This window comes from Polyodon spathula, chromosome 10 (genome assembly GCF_017654505.1).
Source record: "Polyodon spathula isolate WHYD16114869_AA chromosome 10, ASM1765450v1, whole genome shotgun sequence".
In the NCBI taxonomy this organism is placed as follows: domain Eukaryota; kingdom Metazoa; phylum Chordata; class Actinopteri; order Acipenseriformes; family Polyodontidae; genus Polyodon; species Polyodon spathula.
In genome coordinates, this window is record NC_054543.1 from 397920 (window position 1) to 415578 (window position 17659).

General features: G+C 43.3%; 1 protein-coding gene across 1 annotated transcript; it reads right to left on the reverse strand.

Moving 5' to 3' along the window:
* Positions 1-720: 720 nt before the first annotated feature.
* LOC121321737 (E3 ubiquitin-protein ligase TRIM8-like) lies at positions 721-12398 on the reverse strand. The gene is made up of 6 exons (XM_041260839.1): positions 9809-12398; positions 5212-5307; positions 4537-4770; positions 3552-3583; positions 2750-2865; positions 721-2402 (listed from the first exon to the last, which is right to left on the reverse strand). The coding sequence occupies exons 1-6, from the start codon at positions 10379-10381 to the stop codon at positions 1801-1803; spliced, it is 1653 nt and encodes a 550-aa protein (XP_041116773.1). The 5' UTR covers positions 10382-12398; the 3' UTR covers positions 721-1800.
* Between the last annotated feature and the right edge of the window lie 5261 nt (positions 12399-17659).

Here is a 17659-nt window from a genome sequence, read left to right on the forward strand (position 1 = left end):
CACACAGAGAGCCCGGGCGTACTGGGAGTGCAGACACACACACACACACAGAGCCCGGGTGTACTGGGAGTGCAGACACACACACACACACAGAGCCTGGGTGTACTGGGAGTGCAGACACACACACACACAGAGAGCCTGGGTGTACTGGGAGTGCAGACACACACACACACACAGAGCCCGGGTGTACTGGGAGTGCAGACACACACACACAGAGAGAGCCCGGGTGTACTGGGAGTGCAGACACACACACAGAGAGACGTACTGGGAGTGCAGACACACACACACAGAGAGCCCGGGTGTACTGGGAGTGCAGACACACACACAGAGAGAGCCCGGGCGTACTGGGAGTGCAGACACACACACACAGAGAGCCCTGGGCATACTGGGAGTGCAGACACACACACACAGAGAGAGCCCGGGCGTACTGGGAGTGCAGACACACACACACACACAGAGCCCGGGCATACTGGGAGTGCAGACACACACACACAGAGAGCCCGGGCGTACTGGGAGTGCAGACACACACACACACACAGAGCCCGGGTGTACTGGGAGTGCAGACACACACACAGAGAGAGCCCGGGTGTACTGGGAGTGCAGACACACACACAGAGAGAGCCCGGGCGTACTGGGAGTGCAGACACACCACACACACACAGAGCCCGGGTGTACTGGGAGTGCAGACACACACACACACACAGACAGAGCCCGGGTGTACTGGGAGGGCTGTCAGGAACATGGAACATCTTTCATTCCCAAGGGCTCATGATGTAAAAGTTAGGCAGGCACAATCCTCTCAACCAGCAAACATGCCTCTGGCTGTTTTAAATGGACAATGGCTACCAAATCACTTTGCACTGCTTTTTAAAACCACATCGTTTATTTTTAATAGTTTTTTTTTTTTCAAATCACATCCCATCTTTTCACAAATATTTACAAAAAAAATTGTATACAAGCCACATTTTCTCCCTCAACCATTTTTCTTCTTTAAATACATGTTCATTGATTATTTTGTTTTATATCAGTCAAGCAGATCAAAAGCCTTTTGATTTTCTTTTTTAATAAAAAATGTATGAAAATGTCTTTACCTTTTTAAGCCACCCATCCCAACACACATACTCGTTCTGAACCCATTCAGACTCAGAGCGCTTCCACCTGCAAACATGCAGTCACAGCAGCGGAGAGCAAGTACTAAAAAAAGCATCAAAGCAGAGACCCTGAACCAATCTTCCTGGCCATGTGGTCTGCAAGAGTGTGTGTGTGTGTGTGTGTGCGTGTGTGTGCGTGTGCGCGTGTGCGTGTGTGTGTGTGTGTGTGCGTGCGTGCGTGTGCGTGTGTGTGTGCGTGCGTGCGTGTGCGTGGCGGGGGGCAGCACTAGTTAGGGCTCAACTGGAATGCAGAACCAACCGTGCGACACCATGAATAACTTGCTAATAGGACCCATCAGACCATAAATAACTGCAAACACATGTAAACAGGAATGCTGGCAGCTGATACTAAAAGCTGTGCAAAACACCCACCATTAAAATGATGACAAAACCTTCCCCTTTCCTGTAGCTCAAAACATACAAAGAAAATCCCTACTGAGAGCAATGGAAACGAGCGGGCTCTGAACTGATTGGGAAAAGGAGGCACGTGTAAGTCTCATGGATGCACACTATGCTGAAGTGGGATCTGATTTGATTTGATTTGATATAGAAAAGGAGGCACGTGTAAGTCTTGTAGATGCACACTATGCTGACGTCACCTTGTTTCTTTATTTTTGAAATCTATTACTTATTTAAACGTCAGGAAAGGTTAGCTGGTGACGTAGTGTTTAGTGGAAGACTGGCCGTAGAGCCCGTAGAAGTCGGGGTGCCTGTGCGTCTGCGAGGCGTCGATCCAGTCGCGCACGGACAGCCCGGGGGCGGGCGGGAGGGGGTGCGAGTACTCCTGGGAGCTCACAGTCCAGGGGAAGGAGCTGGATCTCGGGTAGGGGGGGTGGCCGCTGGGGTTTGACACGGAGGGCACTCCGGAGCAGTAGCAGTTGTCCACCGTGCACATCAGTATCTTGCGGCCCGCCCCGTACTGTGAGAGCACTGGCTGCTGGGAGGAGCCTCCACTGGGGTAGTGCGGGGGGAACACGGAGCTAGAATGCACCGTCTGGGCACTGCTGCTGCTGAGTCCCACCATGTGTTGCGTGGAGCTGCAAGGCACCCTGGCTTGTGTGGACTGGCCCTCCCCCGACGGGGAGCCCTGGCCCAGGTACTGCTTGCCCACCGCCCCTGACGGAGGCTCCAGGAAGTTGCTGTTTTCCGGGAAGGCTGTGGAGTGCTTGCGCTTCTCCGCTCCAGAGCTGCTCAGGCTGCAAGGGTAGGTCGGAATGCTCTGAAGGAAGTGAGCTGGAGCACTAAAGGGGGCTGAGAGGAAAACAGAAGTGGAAAACCGTGTCAGAGATTTGCAAAACTTAACGACGCAATTCAATTAAACAGATCACTTCTAGTTTTAGCTGCTAGTGAAGAAACTAAGGTGTACTAGATCACCCTGCTCTCTTCCAGGAATCAAACCGACCCCTAGACCACAATGTGCTGCACAGCTAGTTCATGCACATTAATGAGTCACTAACGTGCAAGGACCATTCCTGACCTTGACTGGCCCAAATCTTTTCAGTTTAGCTAACAGAAAGCACCTGGGGCACACGGTAAGGGGAATAGCACATCTAGGGAGTAGATAAACCCCAGAAACAGACTAGTTGTTAATGTTTCACCTTCCAGCATCTTGCGCAGATTCTTCTCTTTTTTAGAGATCTCAGAGAGGAAGAGTTTGGAGTTAAGATGACCCACTTTGTGAGGAGGCAGTCCACTGCCTGTGCAGGTTTGGGTTCTGCCAGAAAGAGAAAAAACATAAAATTGGGTCACTGGTTTGGTTTCTTCAATAAATGTACTGATAGAAGATGTTTTATTTTCTTGCCTACCACGCTCTTCACCACACTGCCCCCTCCTGCCTCCACCCCCATGTCTCCATACACCCCCTCTCCGCTCCTCCTCTACTGGGCGACTAGTCATGCCTTCCCTCCACTCTCCGTCCTGCAGTGCCCGCTCCTTCTTCCTTAGCCTCTGTGTGGTGGAACCAGCTAGGAGAGAACTTCAGGACTGCTCCGTCTCTCACTGCCTTCTGCCGCCTCCTCCTCCAGCCCCACCCATTTAGATGCACTTGAAGATCTCCTGATCTATCCTTCCTACTCTACACTGGAGTCACCTGACCTCAGCATCATGTTACTGGAAACTCTGCTGATGCACTATCCTTGCACTACTATTATATCACTGAAGACACAAATGGTCTTAATCCTAAACTGTTATTTCTTATATCATATTGTATTCTAGTAGTATTTGCACTTACTATAAACTACACTGTACTTAAATATTGTTCTTGCACTGTAACCTTATACTGCCCCATAACACATGTAACTCGCCTTGGATAAAGCTGTCTGCCAAATACAATAATAATAATAATAATAATAATAATAATAATAATAATAATAATAATAATAATAATAATAATAAGCTTACCTATCCATTAAGATTTTCACAGACTTTGTGTTCTAAAAAAAGAAATAAGCAAATGACAAATGAACACTAAATGCAACTGTATGTCAGCTGTCATTTTAAAAAAGTATTTAAAATGTAAGGGTATGAAAACGCTTTCAAATGCAATCAAGAAAGAAACAGAAGCTGACCACAGCACTTCAGCAATCAAGGAAATTCAAAAAGAAAAATCCCTGACACTTATGACAGCAGGATCGCTGCAGCAGTGTTTGCCAAAATAAAACTGCATGCAGAACTTAAACCAAAAAGTTATGCAATATACAGAACGACAAGGCTCTTGAAATGGCTAGAAGTCCCCTGATTCTATATACTCCCGACCACAAAACAGAGAAATAAAAAACACTTCAATACTAAAAGGGGTCGTGGGTACAATAAACTAACCAGCATTGAAACACTGTGCTTGCATTACGAACTCGGAAACGAACGTGTGCAATGCAAGATTCTACATACACGACTATTGTCTTAACGGGTTTGTTTTTGGCTCCCGAGTGGCGCATCCAGTAAAAGGAGATCGCAGGTTCGAATCCTGGCTATGTCACTGCAGACCACGACTGGGGGTTCCTAAAGGGCAGCCAAGCGCTGCCCGGGTAAGGAGGGCTTAGGTCGGCAGGTGAATCCACGGTTCACCGCGCACCAGCACCCCCTGTGGCTGACAGGGCGCCTGCGGTTCTGCAGTGCAGCCGCCAGATCTGTGTTGTCCTCCAGCACTACAGGTCTGTTGACATCGCTGTGGATTCGAAGAGAGAAAAATGACGGACCGGCAGGAGCGTGTTTCTGAAGACGTGTGTTCCAGCCGCTTTTTCCCCAAGTCACCCAGGGGTTGCAGTCGAGAACTGGGATACAAATAACAATTGGGCATTCCAAACTAGGGAGAAAACTAGGGTTAAAGAAAACATTAGCGACGACTACATTTAAAAATAAATAACAAATAAAGGGTTTGTTTGCACACCTTCATGAAGTTGATGTCCTCAGTCTTGTCCAACACCACCTGCACAGAGCTCAGCAGTTTCTTGGCCTCCTGGCGCAGCTCGTTCAGCTGCAGGGCCTGAGAGGAGTTCTCCTCGCAGAATTTAGAGCGCGCCTTGTCCAGGATCTCCAGGGTCTTCCCCAGGTCCTCCTCCAGGAGCTGCTGCATCTTCTGGTATTGCAGCCTCACCTCCTCCTTCAGCTGCTGCACCTTGTCCTGCAGGAGAGTAGGAGAGTTACAGCGCGAGCATGGGCACCCCACAGTGACTGCCCTCCTTGCCAAACCTGCGCACAGTGTTCTATATCATGAATTAAGAACACAAGGAATGTTATTGAACAACTGCATATATTGTGTTCTCCTTGAACCCTCAACCACAACCCTGACCCCACACCCTCGACCCTGACCCCTAACCCAACCCCACCAGAGTTTAGGCGCAAGGCAGCAAATCTTTTCCTGTTCTGCTTCTGCAGCGTTCTAATTGTAACCCAAAAAAGCCTTTCATCAAAACCAATATAAATAAATAACAGCCAGATGGAATTTGTCACAACAGAAGCTTGTCTGCTTGCTTCTCTCTCGCAAGCCAAAAGGGAACTTGTGCAAATGAGAAAAGGAAATCTTCTTTTAAAAAGAACCAACAGGGAAGCACATGAGCCCTACCTCCACAAGCCTCTTATCAGACTCCAGCTTGTAGATCTGGTCTTCGATGTCCTGCTCTCTCTCCTCTATGCGGTCCTGCTGTTTCATTAACATTTGCTGTAAATGAAAAAAATAACATGCATTAAATCAATCAACACACTTACAGCTTGGTTCAGCCCTGCATCTCAAATTATGAGAAATTGCCTAAACAGAATGTACTCAACAACGGCAAACTATTTGTTTATTTATAAGTCAATTGCATTAATTTTCTCCATGTATGTTTAAAAAAAAAAAAAAAAAACATATCCTCTCAATTTTAGTTAAAATATGGGATGAAATAAAACAGAATTCAATAGACTTTGTATTTATTTATTTTTGTTTGGTCTTTGCTCATAACTTACTGCTAACTTACACCTCAGAATTTTCCAGCGGTCAGCAGCGGACCTGACCATCGGAAAATCCAGACGCCAAACTACTCCAACATCCTCATGGAGTTTAGAATTGACACTGGACAGTCACAGGACACTCACCTGTGGGGCATGCAGAGAGTTGCCACCCCCAACCACTAATGAGCTCGCTAGCAAAGAAGTTCCCACAGGAATGGGGTGCATCACTAGCATGATCACATGTCAGAAATAAAAGAGATTACCAGGACGTCGTCAAATAATCGATATTGCATCATCATCATCATCATCATCATCATCATCATCATCATCATCATCATCATTCCAGCAATTACTCCGACTTCTGGAAACTGTGTTCAAATTAGGCGAAAGTGGTCAATCAAAGTGAAATGACTTTGGTATTCTCGGCTTTGCCCACATCACAAAGCCAGCGCATAACTCATCAGAAACGTGAGCGTCTGCTTGAGAGAGACCCAGGACCCACAGGCAGGTGGATTGGCAGAGCTTGTAGAAGCACCATTACTGACAGCCAGTGTCATTCCTCATAGTACTGGACCTCCACTTCCACCAGTGTACGGATCAGCACAGGCTGAACAGGTACACTGGAGCCCAGCTGCACTGGTTATTCTACTGGACCAGCCCGGACACAGGAACAAGGGGTTCATAGATTGGGGCACATTCCGACCTGGCATAATGTTATGTGTTTGAAATCCACACCAAGAAATGAATCAGATTCCTTATCATAGTGGAAGCAGAATTCCCAAAGTTCAGCTTCACACAGATGCAGTCAGGATATATATTTGCAGATATGACACAAAAAAAGGAGGCGTGGCAAACACTGTTTCAGCAACAAAGGTCATTCAAAATGATCTAGACAAGATTCAGAACTGGGCAGACACTGGCAAATGACATTTAATAGTGAAAAGTGTAAGGTCCTGGACTCAGATATATTGTGGAAAGTGTTGAAATTAAATCAAGGGAAGTAATGTTTAAACTGTACAGTGAATTGTAAGACCTCATCTTGAATATTGTGTTCAGTTCTGATCACCTCGCTACAAAAAGGAATTGAAACTATTCAGTCTTGAACAAAGAAGACTATACGGCAATCTGATTCAAGCACTCAAAATCTTAAAAGGTATTGACAATCTCGACCCAAGGGACCTTTTCGACCTGAAAAAAGAAACAAGGCCCAGGGGTCACAAATGAAGATTAGACAAAGGGGCATTCAGAAAAGAAAATAGGAGGCACTTTTTTTACACTGAGAATTGTGAGGGTCTGGAACCAACTCCCCAGTAAAATTGTTGAAGCTGATGCCCTAGGATCCTTCAAGATGCTGCTTGATGAGATTCTGGGATCAATAAGCTACTAACAACCAAACGAGCAAGATAGGCCGAATGGCCTCCTCTCGTTTGTAAACTGTCTTATGTTCTTAAAACAGGCACTTGAGCGAGAGCGAGACAAGCTACCTGAATCCCCTCCTGACAGATCATCTCCATACCTGAGCCATCTCCCACAGAATTAGGTCATTGATCATTATCTCATTTCTGTTTATAACTAGCTGCCACATTTATTGTGTCCAACGATAAATGTTTAAGCTATAGGACGTGTAACTTTTGAATACTGGAGTCAATAAATGGAAACCTACTAACACAGCATGCATTAAAATGAATCACACCACACACACAGACTTCTAAAATCTTCACTCCCTAAATGATTACATGACACAGATTCACCCCATCCAGCCCTTGCCATCATGGAACACTGCTGACTTCACCCAAATATCCCTATCTAGCGATTATTGGAAAACTAAAATTCTAGGGGGGTTGAACACTGACTGAAGCATGCAATCTGCTATTGCAAACAAGCAGAAAACAGTCAGCAGCTGCTCTGGGCACTGTGCCCCTGCCTGGCTCTGTCCGGAGGTGTGACACACTGGAAATCTGAAACGCATTCCTCTGCAGGAAATTAGCACCAGTTACTAAGCAAACCAGACAACTCCTTTTTAAACACTGTCATGGAAAGCATCTAGGAAGCAATTCAGGAACACAGGTTAACCCCTTAAGGTACACAAGAAACCGAGTGGTTCTTTAAATCGGTGTCTTCTTACAAATACATTTGAGAGAGTCAAGCATCACAAGGAAGCCGACAATCTGGATGAGCAGATCAAACCTGTCAGTAACTTTGTTTTGTGCACCTCATTGCAAAATGTTAAATATAATGTTGGTTTGCACCTTAAATAGAGGACTGAACTAAACTTGAAGGCAGCAGGCCTGTGGATTAAAGCCATGTACAGTATTGGATTATATTGGGTCCCAGCTTGGGGCAGGCAGGTACGTTACAGCCTTCTTACATGGGTTGGACTATTTAGTACTGGACCTTGACTACATCACAAATGGTTGCATGTTACCTGCTGTTTCATCACACTTCTCTTTAACCAGGTCACATACAGTACCGTGAAAAAGTATTTGGTCTGACTTTCTACATTTTTGCATATTTTTGACACTGAATGCTAACAGATCTTCAAACAAAATCTAACATTAGATAAAAGGGACCGAGTGAACAAATAACACAAAATGTTGATATTTCATTTATTTATTAAAGAAAGTTATGCAACACCCAATGCCCCCGTGTGAAAAAGTAATCACCCCCTTAGACTCAATAACTGGTTACGCCACCTTTAGCAGCAATAACTGCAACCAAACACTTCCTGTAGTTACTGATCAGTCTCTCACAGCGCCGGGGAGGAATTCTGGCCCACTCCTTCATGCTGAACTGCTTCAACTCAGTGACATTTGTGGGTTTGAGCATAAACTGCTTGTTTCAGGTCCTGCCACAACATCTCAATGGGGTTTAGGCCTGGACTTTGACTAGGCCATTCCAAAACTTTAAATTGTTCATTTAAATTGTTCTTCAACCATTCTGTTGTAGTCTTGCTTGTGTGTTTTGGATCATTGTCTTGCTGCATGACCCAGCTACGCTTCAGCTTCAGCTCACGGACAGATGGCCTGACATTCTCCTGTAGAATTCTCTGATACGGAGCAGAATTCATGGTTCTTTCAATGATGGGAAGTCATCCAGGTCCTGATGCAGCAAAGCATCCACAGTGGTGGACTACCACCACTGTGCTTGATCGTTGGTATGAGGTTCTTACTGTGGAATGCAGTGTTTGGTTTTCGCCAGACATAACAGGGCCCATGTTGGCCAAAAAGTTCAATTTTTGACTCATCTGTCCATAGAACATTGTTCCAGAACTCTTGAGGATCATCCAGGTGCTTTTTGGCAAACTTGAGACGAGCATTCATGTTCTTCTTAGTGAGCAGTGGTTTCTGCCTTGCTACTCTGCCATGAATCCCATTTTTGCCCAGTGTCTTTCTGATGGTGGAGTCATGAACACTGACCTTAGCCAAGGCAAGAGAGGCCTGCAGATCCCTGGATGTTGTTCTAGGGTTGTTCTAGTGACTTCCTGGACGATTTTACGCCTTGCTGTTGGAGAGGTTTTGGCAGGGCGGCCACTCCTGGGAAGATTCACTACTGTCCCAAACTTTCTCCATTTGGACAATATGGCTCTGACTGTGGTTTAGTGGAGCCCCAGAGCCTTAGAAATGGCTTTGTAACCCTTTCCAGACTGATAGGCATCAACAACTTTTTCTGGAGGTCTTCAGGAATTTCTTTTGATCATGGCATGATGTGCCTCTAGAACCTGTGTGCTGACAACTTCACTCTGATGGTAAGGGCCAAAGACAGTCAGATTTATAATGGGCAGGGTCTGCCCAAATCAGACCTAATTGTTAGCCAAAGTATTCAAACAGCTGACCCTAATTATCCCTTTGAGTTAACTAGGGGGGGCAATAACTTTCACACCTGAAGATTGCACCCCAAACAAATAAAAGAAGCACCAAAGTTTGGTGTCATTTTTTCTCTCTGACTCCCTCTATATACTACTACAACCCACAAAAAGATCTAACCAAATTCAATGTGAAAAATGTAGAAAATCAGACAGGTACTGTACCTCACACACCCTTCTCTAGATGATGCACCTGTACAGTCAAGGCAATTCCATTCAATTAAACAATTTAGAACAGGGTTTGGAACAAAGGCCTGGACTGGAAGGGCTCCCCTGGTAGAGATCACTACTACACCCCGTTCATATGAAAGAGGTTATTGTCAAAATAACAGGCAAACAAAACAATATTCTTCCATGACATATAACTTACCCGAATATCATTCTGGCGAACCTCCACATCGCAAACGGAGTGGCTGTGGTTCGCCCCACAGCGAGAGAAGCAGCAGTACTGGCAAACAGCCACTTGCTCGGCTTCGCAATGGTATAGTCTGTAGGCGTCGTGTTGCAGGCAGCTCCAGGCCCGCACATCCTCGGCCTCCACTAACAAGTGCCCTGGGTTGGAAGAAGGCTGCTGTAGGTGCGTCTGAACGTGAGACTGGCAACACGGAGCGTTACAGCGGAGGCAAACTTTCTGGGCTGGCAGAGGTGGTCCTCGCCTACAGAAGATACAATGTAAAACCATTGGGCTTTTCTCTATGTTCAAGGCGTTGAATTTTTCCACAATGTTTGTCAGTTTTAGGTTTTTCTCCAAAGTGGGTTTCTGGTTGTAGGTGTGGTTGCATTCGGGGCAGCGGACCATACCCGTGTCTTTAGACCAAGCCTCGCTGATGCAGCCCCGGCAGAAATTGTGTTTGCAAGGCAACTGAATCGGTTCCACAAACACGTGCAGGCAAATCGGGCAAATCAGCTCTTCTTCGAAGCAGTTTTTCCAGTTTTCAGCCATTTCAATTGTTTATTAAGGTTTTTTGGTTGTCTTTTGCATTAATAATGTACTTTACTCGAGTGGAATAACCAAACCGACAGAGTGACAACAAATTCGCTGTCCAGGTGTAGCTGCGTTCACTCCACAGACATGAGTGAAAAAATAAATATATGTATTAAAAACAAACCCTCACACAGAAGGGTTAGGCTTAAACATGGTCGGTATGACTACTAAAAACTCCCAAAAAAAAAGAAACAAAATAAAATTCCATTAAAACCATGTGAAGGCCGCTTACATATGTCTATATGTGATATATATATATATATACATATCCAAATTATGGATAAAACAGAGATGGTGTTAAACTAACAACCATAAAGCCTTTCTTTTGCAACAACAGTGGTCCTGCTTTTTAATGTCCTTTCCCGATACATTTAGGGTTCAGTGTAGAAGGAGGAATTATGGGTTCCCAAAATCCAAAAGGCTTTCTGTGTTGTAATAGCTAACCTGGAAGATTCTGGACTGAAATCCTGAAAGCTATGATTGCACATTGGTATACCGCCGGCTTGTGTACAGACAAATAGACGAATATGAAACGACGGCCATTCGTTTCTTTTTGTTCCTTTACAGAAAGAGAAGACTGACCAGTTTTCAAGATAAAATCCAAACCCTAAATAATAATAATAATAATAATAATAACAACTTTTTCTTTTCAACTGAACAAGTCGTGTAGATAAAACTGAAATGCGATCTGTAAAAAGTGGAATTTCTTATTTGGAAAAACAAACTCAAACCCCTTTCAAACAGTAATGCAAATACAGTTGTATGTTTCTATTCGACACAAACGAATAGGGAGCTCTTAACTGTATGTTTCTTAACGTATGTATTGCCTGGCATCACACAACTATGTATTTCTATTATAATTGATTATTCGTATTGGACTGGGAATGACCCATAGTTGCATTAGCCTGGCAATTCCCAGTATTATCAGCGTGATTATATATTACACCAGTATTAAAAATACACCTCTGTTTATACACCAATCGTATGTTACACTTAACTCTTTTTTATTCAGAAATAAGCAATTTTCTTATGTTACGTTTGTCCACTAAACATATCAATATTCGCTTAGCAGTAATATTGTTGTATTGTATTTTAAATTTTACTTTGCAGGACAAACTACAATTACAGGCTCGGTTGCCAGCAGCAACGACAGTACAGGGTTTTTTTTTTTTTTGGTAATGATCAGATCAATTAAAAACTCAAACTAGACACAAGGCCTCTGCCATTTTGCATTATTTTCAACATGTTTGAATATATAGATATATGCAATTATAAAACATTTCGTTAAATATATATATATATACACAATATAGTTTTCGGAAGTAGAAGATCATTTATGATATTTAATATTTAATTTAAATTTTTTGTTCTCTCCACCCCCTCAGCGCTACAAAGGAATGTCAATCGCGCAGTCCAAAAAACAAAACAAAACACGCTTCTTTCAAATATCTGCCCAAAATATACATGCACACATATAGATCTAAAACATTTAAAAACATATACATTGTTTACAGATTAAAACGCTATCAAACGTGTTTTATTAACGGTGGGAGGAAAGCTATGTTCACCTCACAAACCTCGATTGTTTTTTTGCTTTTTTTTTTAAACCCAATCGAATCCCCCAGCAATAATTCAATATTTCTCTTGCATTGTATTGTTGTAAGCTATATAAAACACAAACATATTGTGATAACCCTTTTTCTCTTAAAGGGGAATGCTCCGTTCGTCCTTGTTATCGCTTGCTGTCATCAGCCATTTTGTTTTCCTCTTTAAAACAAAAAAAATGCGACGTTTATGTTTATTTTTTCAACCCCTTAAAAAAAAAACTTTAAAAAAAGCTTCACAAATCCAACAGCGCTTGTAATTCCTTAAAACCAAAATAGTCCTTTGAATCCACGAAACTTCTTTTGATACAGTCCTGTCTACTTGTAAAAATGATTTATGTTCTTTTAAAAAAAAAAAAAAAAAATCTCTCTCTCTCTCTCTCTCTCTAAGATAGAGATATATATATATATATATATATAAAATTTTTTTTCGTCAGAACGACACTCCACGTTACGTTCGCACCCCGACGTTTTGAGTGAAGTCGCGTGTCACTGAGGGGGACTCCCCTAGTGTACTAGGCAGTGTCTTAACTATGTAAATGTGACCTCCGCACCCCGGGCAATAAATTTTCCCGTTGAGAAATTTTACAAACGAAAATAAACACTATCCCCCAGTGATACTTACACAATTGAATGTGGACAATGCCTGTTAGACTAGCTATTATCTATATATATATATATATATTCTATATATATATATATATATATATATATATATATATATATATATATATATATATATATATATATATATAGATAGATAGATAGATAGATAGATAGATAGATAGATAGTAGCGTGCACAGAGGAAGGCAGCAGCAGGGCGGGTAGGTGATGTAATCACACACAAAGACATAAGCCCGATATACGTTCCTTGCAGTAGAGCCAGCTCTTTTTGTACAGCGGTATGGGCTCTATGCGTTAGTGTGAGAGGTCCTGGGATGACACCTGCACTCCGCCTGTGTGTGGATTGCCTTACCATGTGTGATGCACCTGCCTGCGTTAACCGAGATGGCTACATTGGTGTCAGTGGTGGGATGCAGGTCCCTCGGTGCGTGCTTGTCGGACTGCAGCCTGGTGAAGGGTGTAGCGTGCGTGGGAGATGTTAGGCTGTGGGCTGTGTTACGGCCTATTTCACTATATATATATATAATATATATATATATATATATATTATAATATATATATATATAGTATAATATATTATCAATATTAAAGTTCAAATACCCTACAACTGTGTCATAAGTGAACGTTACCCTCAACTGTGAAAAAAATGCACTTACTGTATAGGTCTGGTGTGCTCAGTATATTTGCAATGTAATGTATTTGAAAACGTAGATCTGTATTCTTTCCTTGTCTAGTGGAATCTGAATTGATAGTATTCTCATGTATGTACTGTGTACATAATTGAACACATTAGCATGTATTGAAAGGTCTGTCTGAGGCTCCCTGTTCTGCGTGTGAGGTCTTTGTGCCTCTTACAGGATCATAGCAATTCAACCAAAACGCTCTTCTGTACTGTGGGATGTCCTCCTAATCCTAAACTCGTCCACGTGTCTTTCCACAATGAGGTGCGTTTATGTCCTGAAGAGAAGGGAGGCTTGGACTGAAAGGGCTACAGCAGCCCACTCTTCACCTTGGAAGGGTTATCGTTATTATTGTTATCAATTATTCTTATTGCAATAGCAGTAGTAATAGCAGCAGTGCTATGCATAGTCCTGTATGTGTGTTAGTATGAGAACAGAGTCAGGGATAGGAATCTTATATGTCTCTGATGATAAATGCTACCGTATTGTCTGCTTCAAACAGCTGTGAGGGAGGACTCTGATTTAAAAGGGCAATAACAGATGTGGCCTGGAGCCAGGGAGCAAGCTGTGGAACAAAAAGGAATACTATATAGCATGAGTCTAGAGGGGGGTGGAATTTCAAAAGACCACCTCATCTATACACAATGATCCAGCCTTCAATAAAGAGGGGCGGGAGGATTTAAAAGGGCAATGTCACATACATCACAACTTCCCCTATGAGATGGGGGGTGAACCATTCCACGCAGCACAGAGATATGAACAGTTTCAGAGTGCCAGTGATTGAAAGCACAGAGCTGCACACTGTATGTGCCTCCGATAGCACAGCGCTGTGTGCTGTTCCACAGTGATATGAACAGGGCACAGAGCCAGTGATTGCACAGAGCTGCACACTGTATGTGCCTCCGATAGCACAGCGCTGTGTGCTGTTCCACAGTGATATGAACAGGGCACTGAGAGCTGTTTCAGAGTGCCAGTGATTGAAAGCACAGAGCTGCACACTGTATGTGCCTCCGATAGCACAGCGCTGTGTGCTGTTCCACAGTGATATGAACAGGGCACTGAGAGCTGTTTCAGAGTGCCAGTGATTGAAAGCACAGAGCTGCACCCTGTATGTGCCTCCGATAGCACAGCGCTGTGTGCTGTTCCACAGTGATATGAACAGGGCACTGAGAGCTGTTTCAGAGTGCCAGTGATTGAAAGCACAGAGCTGCACACTGTATGTGCCTCCGATAGCACAGCGCTGTGTGCTGTTCCACAGTGATATGAACAGGGCACTGAGAGCTGCTGTTTCAGAGTGCCAGTGATTGAAAGCACAGAGCTGCACCCTGTATGTGCCTCCGATAGCACAGCGCTGTGTGCTGTTCCACAGTGATATGAACAGGGCACTGAGAGCTGTTTCAGAGTGCCAGTGATTGAAAGCACAGAGCTGCACACTGTATGTGCTGTTCCAGGAGCTCTTTATAGTATCCAATCAGCTAAGAGAGCTAATTACACTGTGCAACTACAGCTCTTTATTTAAGGGATTCTTTTGCACAGAAATGTGTGCCAGTGGGATCGAACACATGTGCTATCAATGGAATACATTCACTTCAGTGAAAAAACAACCACTCCTGGTGCTGGAGGCTCTGGGATAGATAATGCTAACAGTCTGGGAGGGAAAATGCAGCAAAACAAGGTATTTCTGTAGATTAGCCTGAAGTTTCCCAGCATGGCTTTACACATGCAGATCCAGTGTGGTGCTGCCCCCTCCTCTCTTCCTCACACACAATTCCCTTTCACATTTCATTTCTGAAATAACTGTCATTAAGCTCACAGTATGGCTAGACTTCCCAGGCTCCTGACTGTGGGAGGAGCAAAGACAGGGGGTGGTGTGGTTAATACACTAACCTTTCACCCCAGGAGACCTGGAAATGATTCTTTTGGGTAAATTCAAACTAGTCCCTGGTGGACAAATCACAAAGGCATCATGCCTTGCAGACGACACAAAAGTAGGAGGAGTGGCAAACACTGTTGCAGCAGCAAAGGTCATTCAAAATGATCTAGACAAGATTCAGAACTGGGCAGACACATGGCAAATGACATTTAATAGAGAAAAGTGTAAGGTACTGCACGCAGGAAATAAAAATGTACATTATAAATATCATATGGGAGATACTGAAATTGGAGAAGGAATCTATGAAAAAGACCTAGGAGTTTTTGTTGACTCAGAAATGTCTTCATCTAGATAATGTGGGGAAGCTATAAAAAAGGCTAACAAGATGCTCGGATACATTGTGAAAAGTGTTGAATTAAAATCAAGGGAAGTAATGTTAAAACTGAACAATGCACTAGTAAGACCTCATCTTGAATATTGTGTGCAGTTCTGGTCACCTCGCTATAAAAAAGATATTGCTGCTCTAGAAAGAGTGCAAAGAAGAGCGACCAGAATTATTCCGGGTTTAAAAGGCATGTCATATGCAGACAGGCTAAAAGAATTGAATCTGTTCAGTCTTGAACAAAGAAGACTACGTGACGACCTAATTCAAGCATTCAAAATTCTAAAAGATATTGACAGGGTCGACCCAAGCGACTTTTTCAGCCTGAAAAAACTCACAAGGACCAGGGGTCACAAATGGAGATTAGACAAAGGGGCATTCAGAACAGAAAATAGGAGGCACTTTTTTACACAGAGAATTGTGAGGGTCTGGAATCAACTCCCCAGTACTGTTGTTGAAGCTGACACCCTGGGATCCTTCAAGAAGCTGCTTAATGAGATTTTGGGATCAATAAGCTACTAACAACCAAACGAGCAAGATGGGCCCGAATGGCCTCCTCTCGTTTGTAAACTTTCTTATGTTCTTATATTCTTATGTTCTTATGCAACTAACTGCGATTTACAAGAGCAATGACAGTGTGTGTAATGTGACAGTCTGTGCTCAGACACACCCAGGACTCGATAGCAGGGTCAGGTTTGAGGAGCCAACAGAACTGTATGTGCAAGCTTGCACAGTGCCCACCTGAACTGTGCCCCCTGGAGCCAGTGGTGATCGTCATATACAGTGCACCACATATTTCACCTGGTGCTTGACTGGAGAGACACTAGTGCTCTGCGGTTATTATATCTATATCTATATCTATATCTATATCTATCTATATCTATCTATCTATCTATCTATATCTATCTATCTATATATCTATATATATATATATATATATATATATATATATATATATATATATATATATTATATATCTATTGCCCATTTTTCCGCATTATAGCCCTTCTTTCAATATTTTGGTATCCTTGAACAAATAACCATCTCCTCTTTAAAAATATGCTGAATATTTTAACGAGCAAGACATCTCTCAAGTAGAATTTTCCCCCAAAATGTCCTCCTTTTCTTGGGAAAGCAGTACAACTGGGGATGGGGAGTTTGTTCTCCAATAACTTCAGTCAGACACTACTCGCTCACTAAATATCTTAGTATCCCTGAACAGATCATTGTCTCCTCTTCACAAGTAGGCAAAGGTATTATTAATGCTGCTGACTGCTGTCAGAAAAGTCTGGTTTTTAGAGCAAGGCTGAATGAAACTTTAAATTTGGTGGTGAGGGTAATCTGTCAAGAGGGGGAGGCGAGAATGCTCATTGCACTGAAAGGAGTGCTGGAGGAGAAGAATGAAAGACGGGGGGAATATTGTGAGAGAAAGAAGGAATGGGAGGGAGGGCGGTAGAGAGAGGGGCCAGAGTAAGAGCAAATGAAAAGAAGCAAATAAAAACACGTACTTTGGCTGTAGTGTCCCTTTAAGACACTGTGCTGCCCACACTAGTCCAGCACATCCTCAAACAATTATACAAACAAAACCAACAAGGCAAGTCATTTTGAAATCAGATATAACATAACTCTGGGAACTGCAACTCCAGTTTACAGCCTCAATCATCTTCAATGACACCATCGTTCTAAAATAAGGACAAATAACTTAATGATTACACTTTTGATGGCCCTGGTGTTAGAAGTGACTCACTTTCTGTTTCAGTGTTCAAAATCAATTGACCGAATCACAGAGGAGGGCGCTGGGGGGGGGGGGAGTACATTTCAGCCACCCCAAACAAGGAAGTCCTGTTAGTTTTCTCTAAAAGGGAGGATGACGAGTAAAGATTTACAGTAACTTGTGTCATAGTCCCAATCCCTTCTGGCATTTTCAAACCTATAGAATGAATGTGCCGCTGCAGTGGAACATAAGAACATAAGAAAGTTTACAAAAGAGAGGAGGCCATTCGGCCCATCTCGTTTGTTTGGTTGTTAGTAGCTTATTGATCCCAGAATCTCATCCATCAGCTTCTTGAAGG

Bases quoted from the DNA above. Each gene is read 5' to 3' on its own strand.
- LOC121321737 (XM_041260839.1), bottom strand. From the start codon at position 10,381: ATGGCTGAAAACTGGAAAAACTGCTTCGAAGAAGAGCTGATTTGCCCG. The intron at 5,308-9,808 runs GTAAGTTATATG...TTTCATTTACAG, and splicing joins TTCGCCAGAATGATATTCGG to CAAATGTTAATGAAACAGCA. The intron at 2,866-3,551 runs GTAAGCTTATTA...TCTTTCTGGCAG, and splicing joins GTGAAAATCTTAATGGATAG to AACCCAAACCTGCACAGGCA.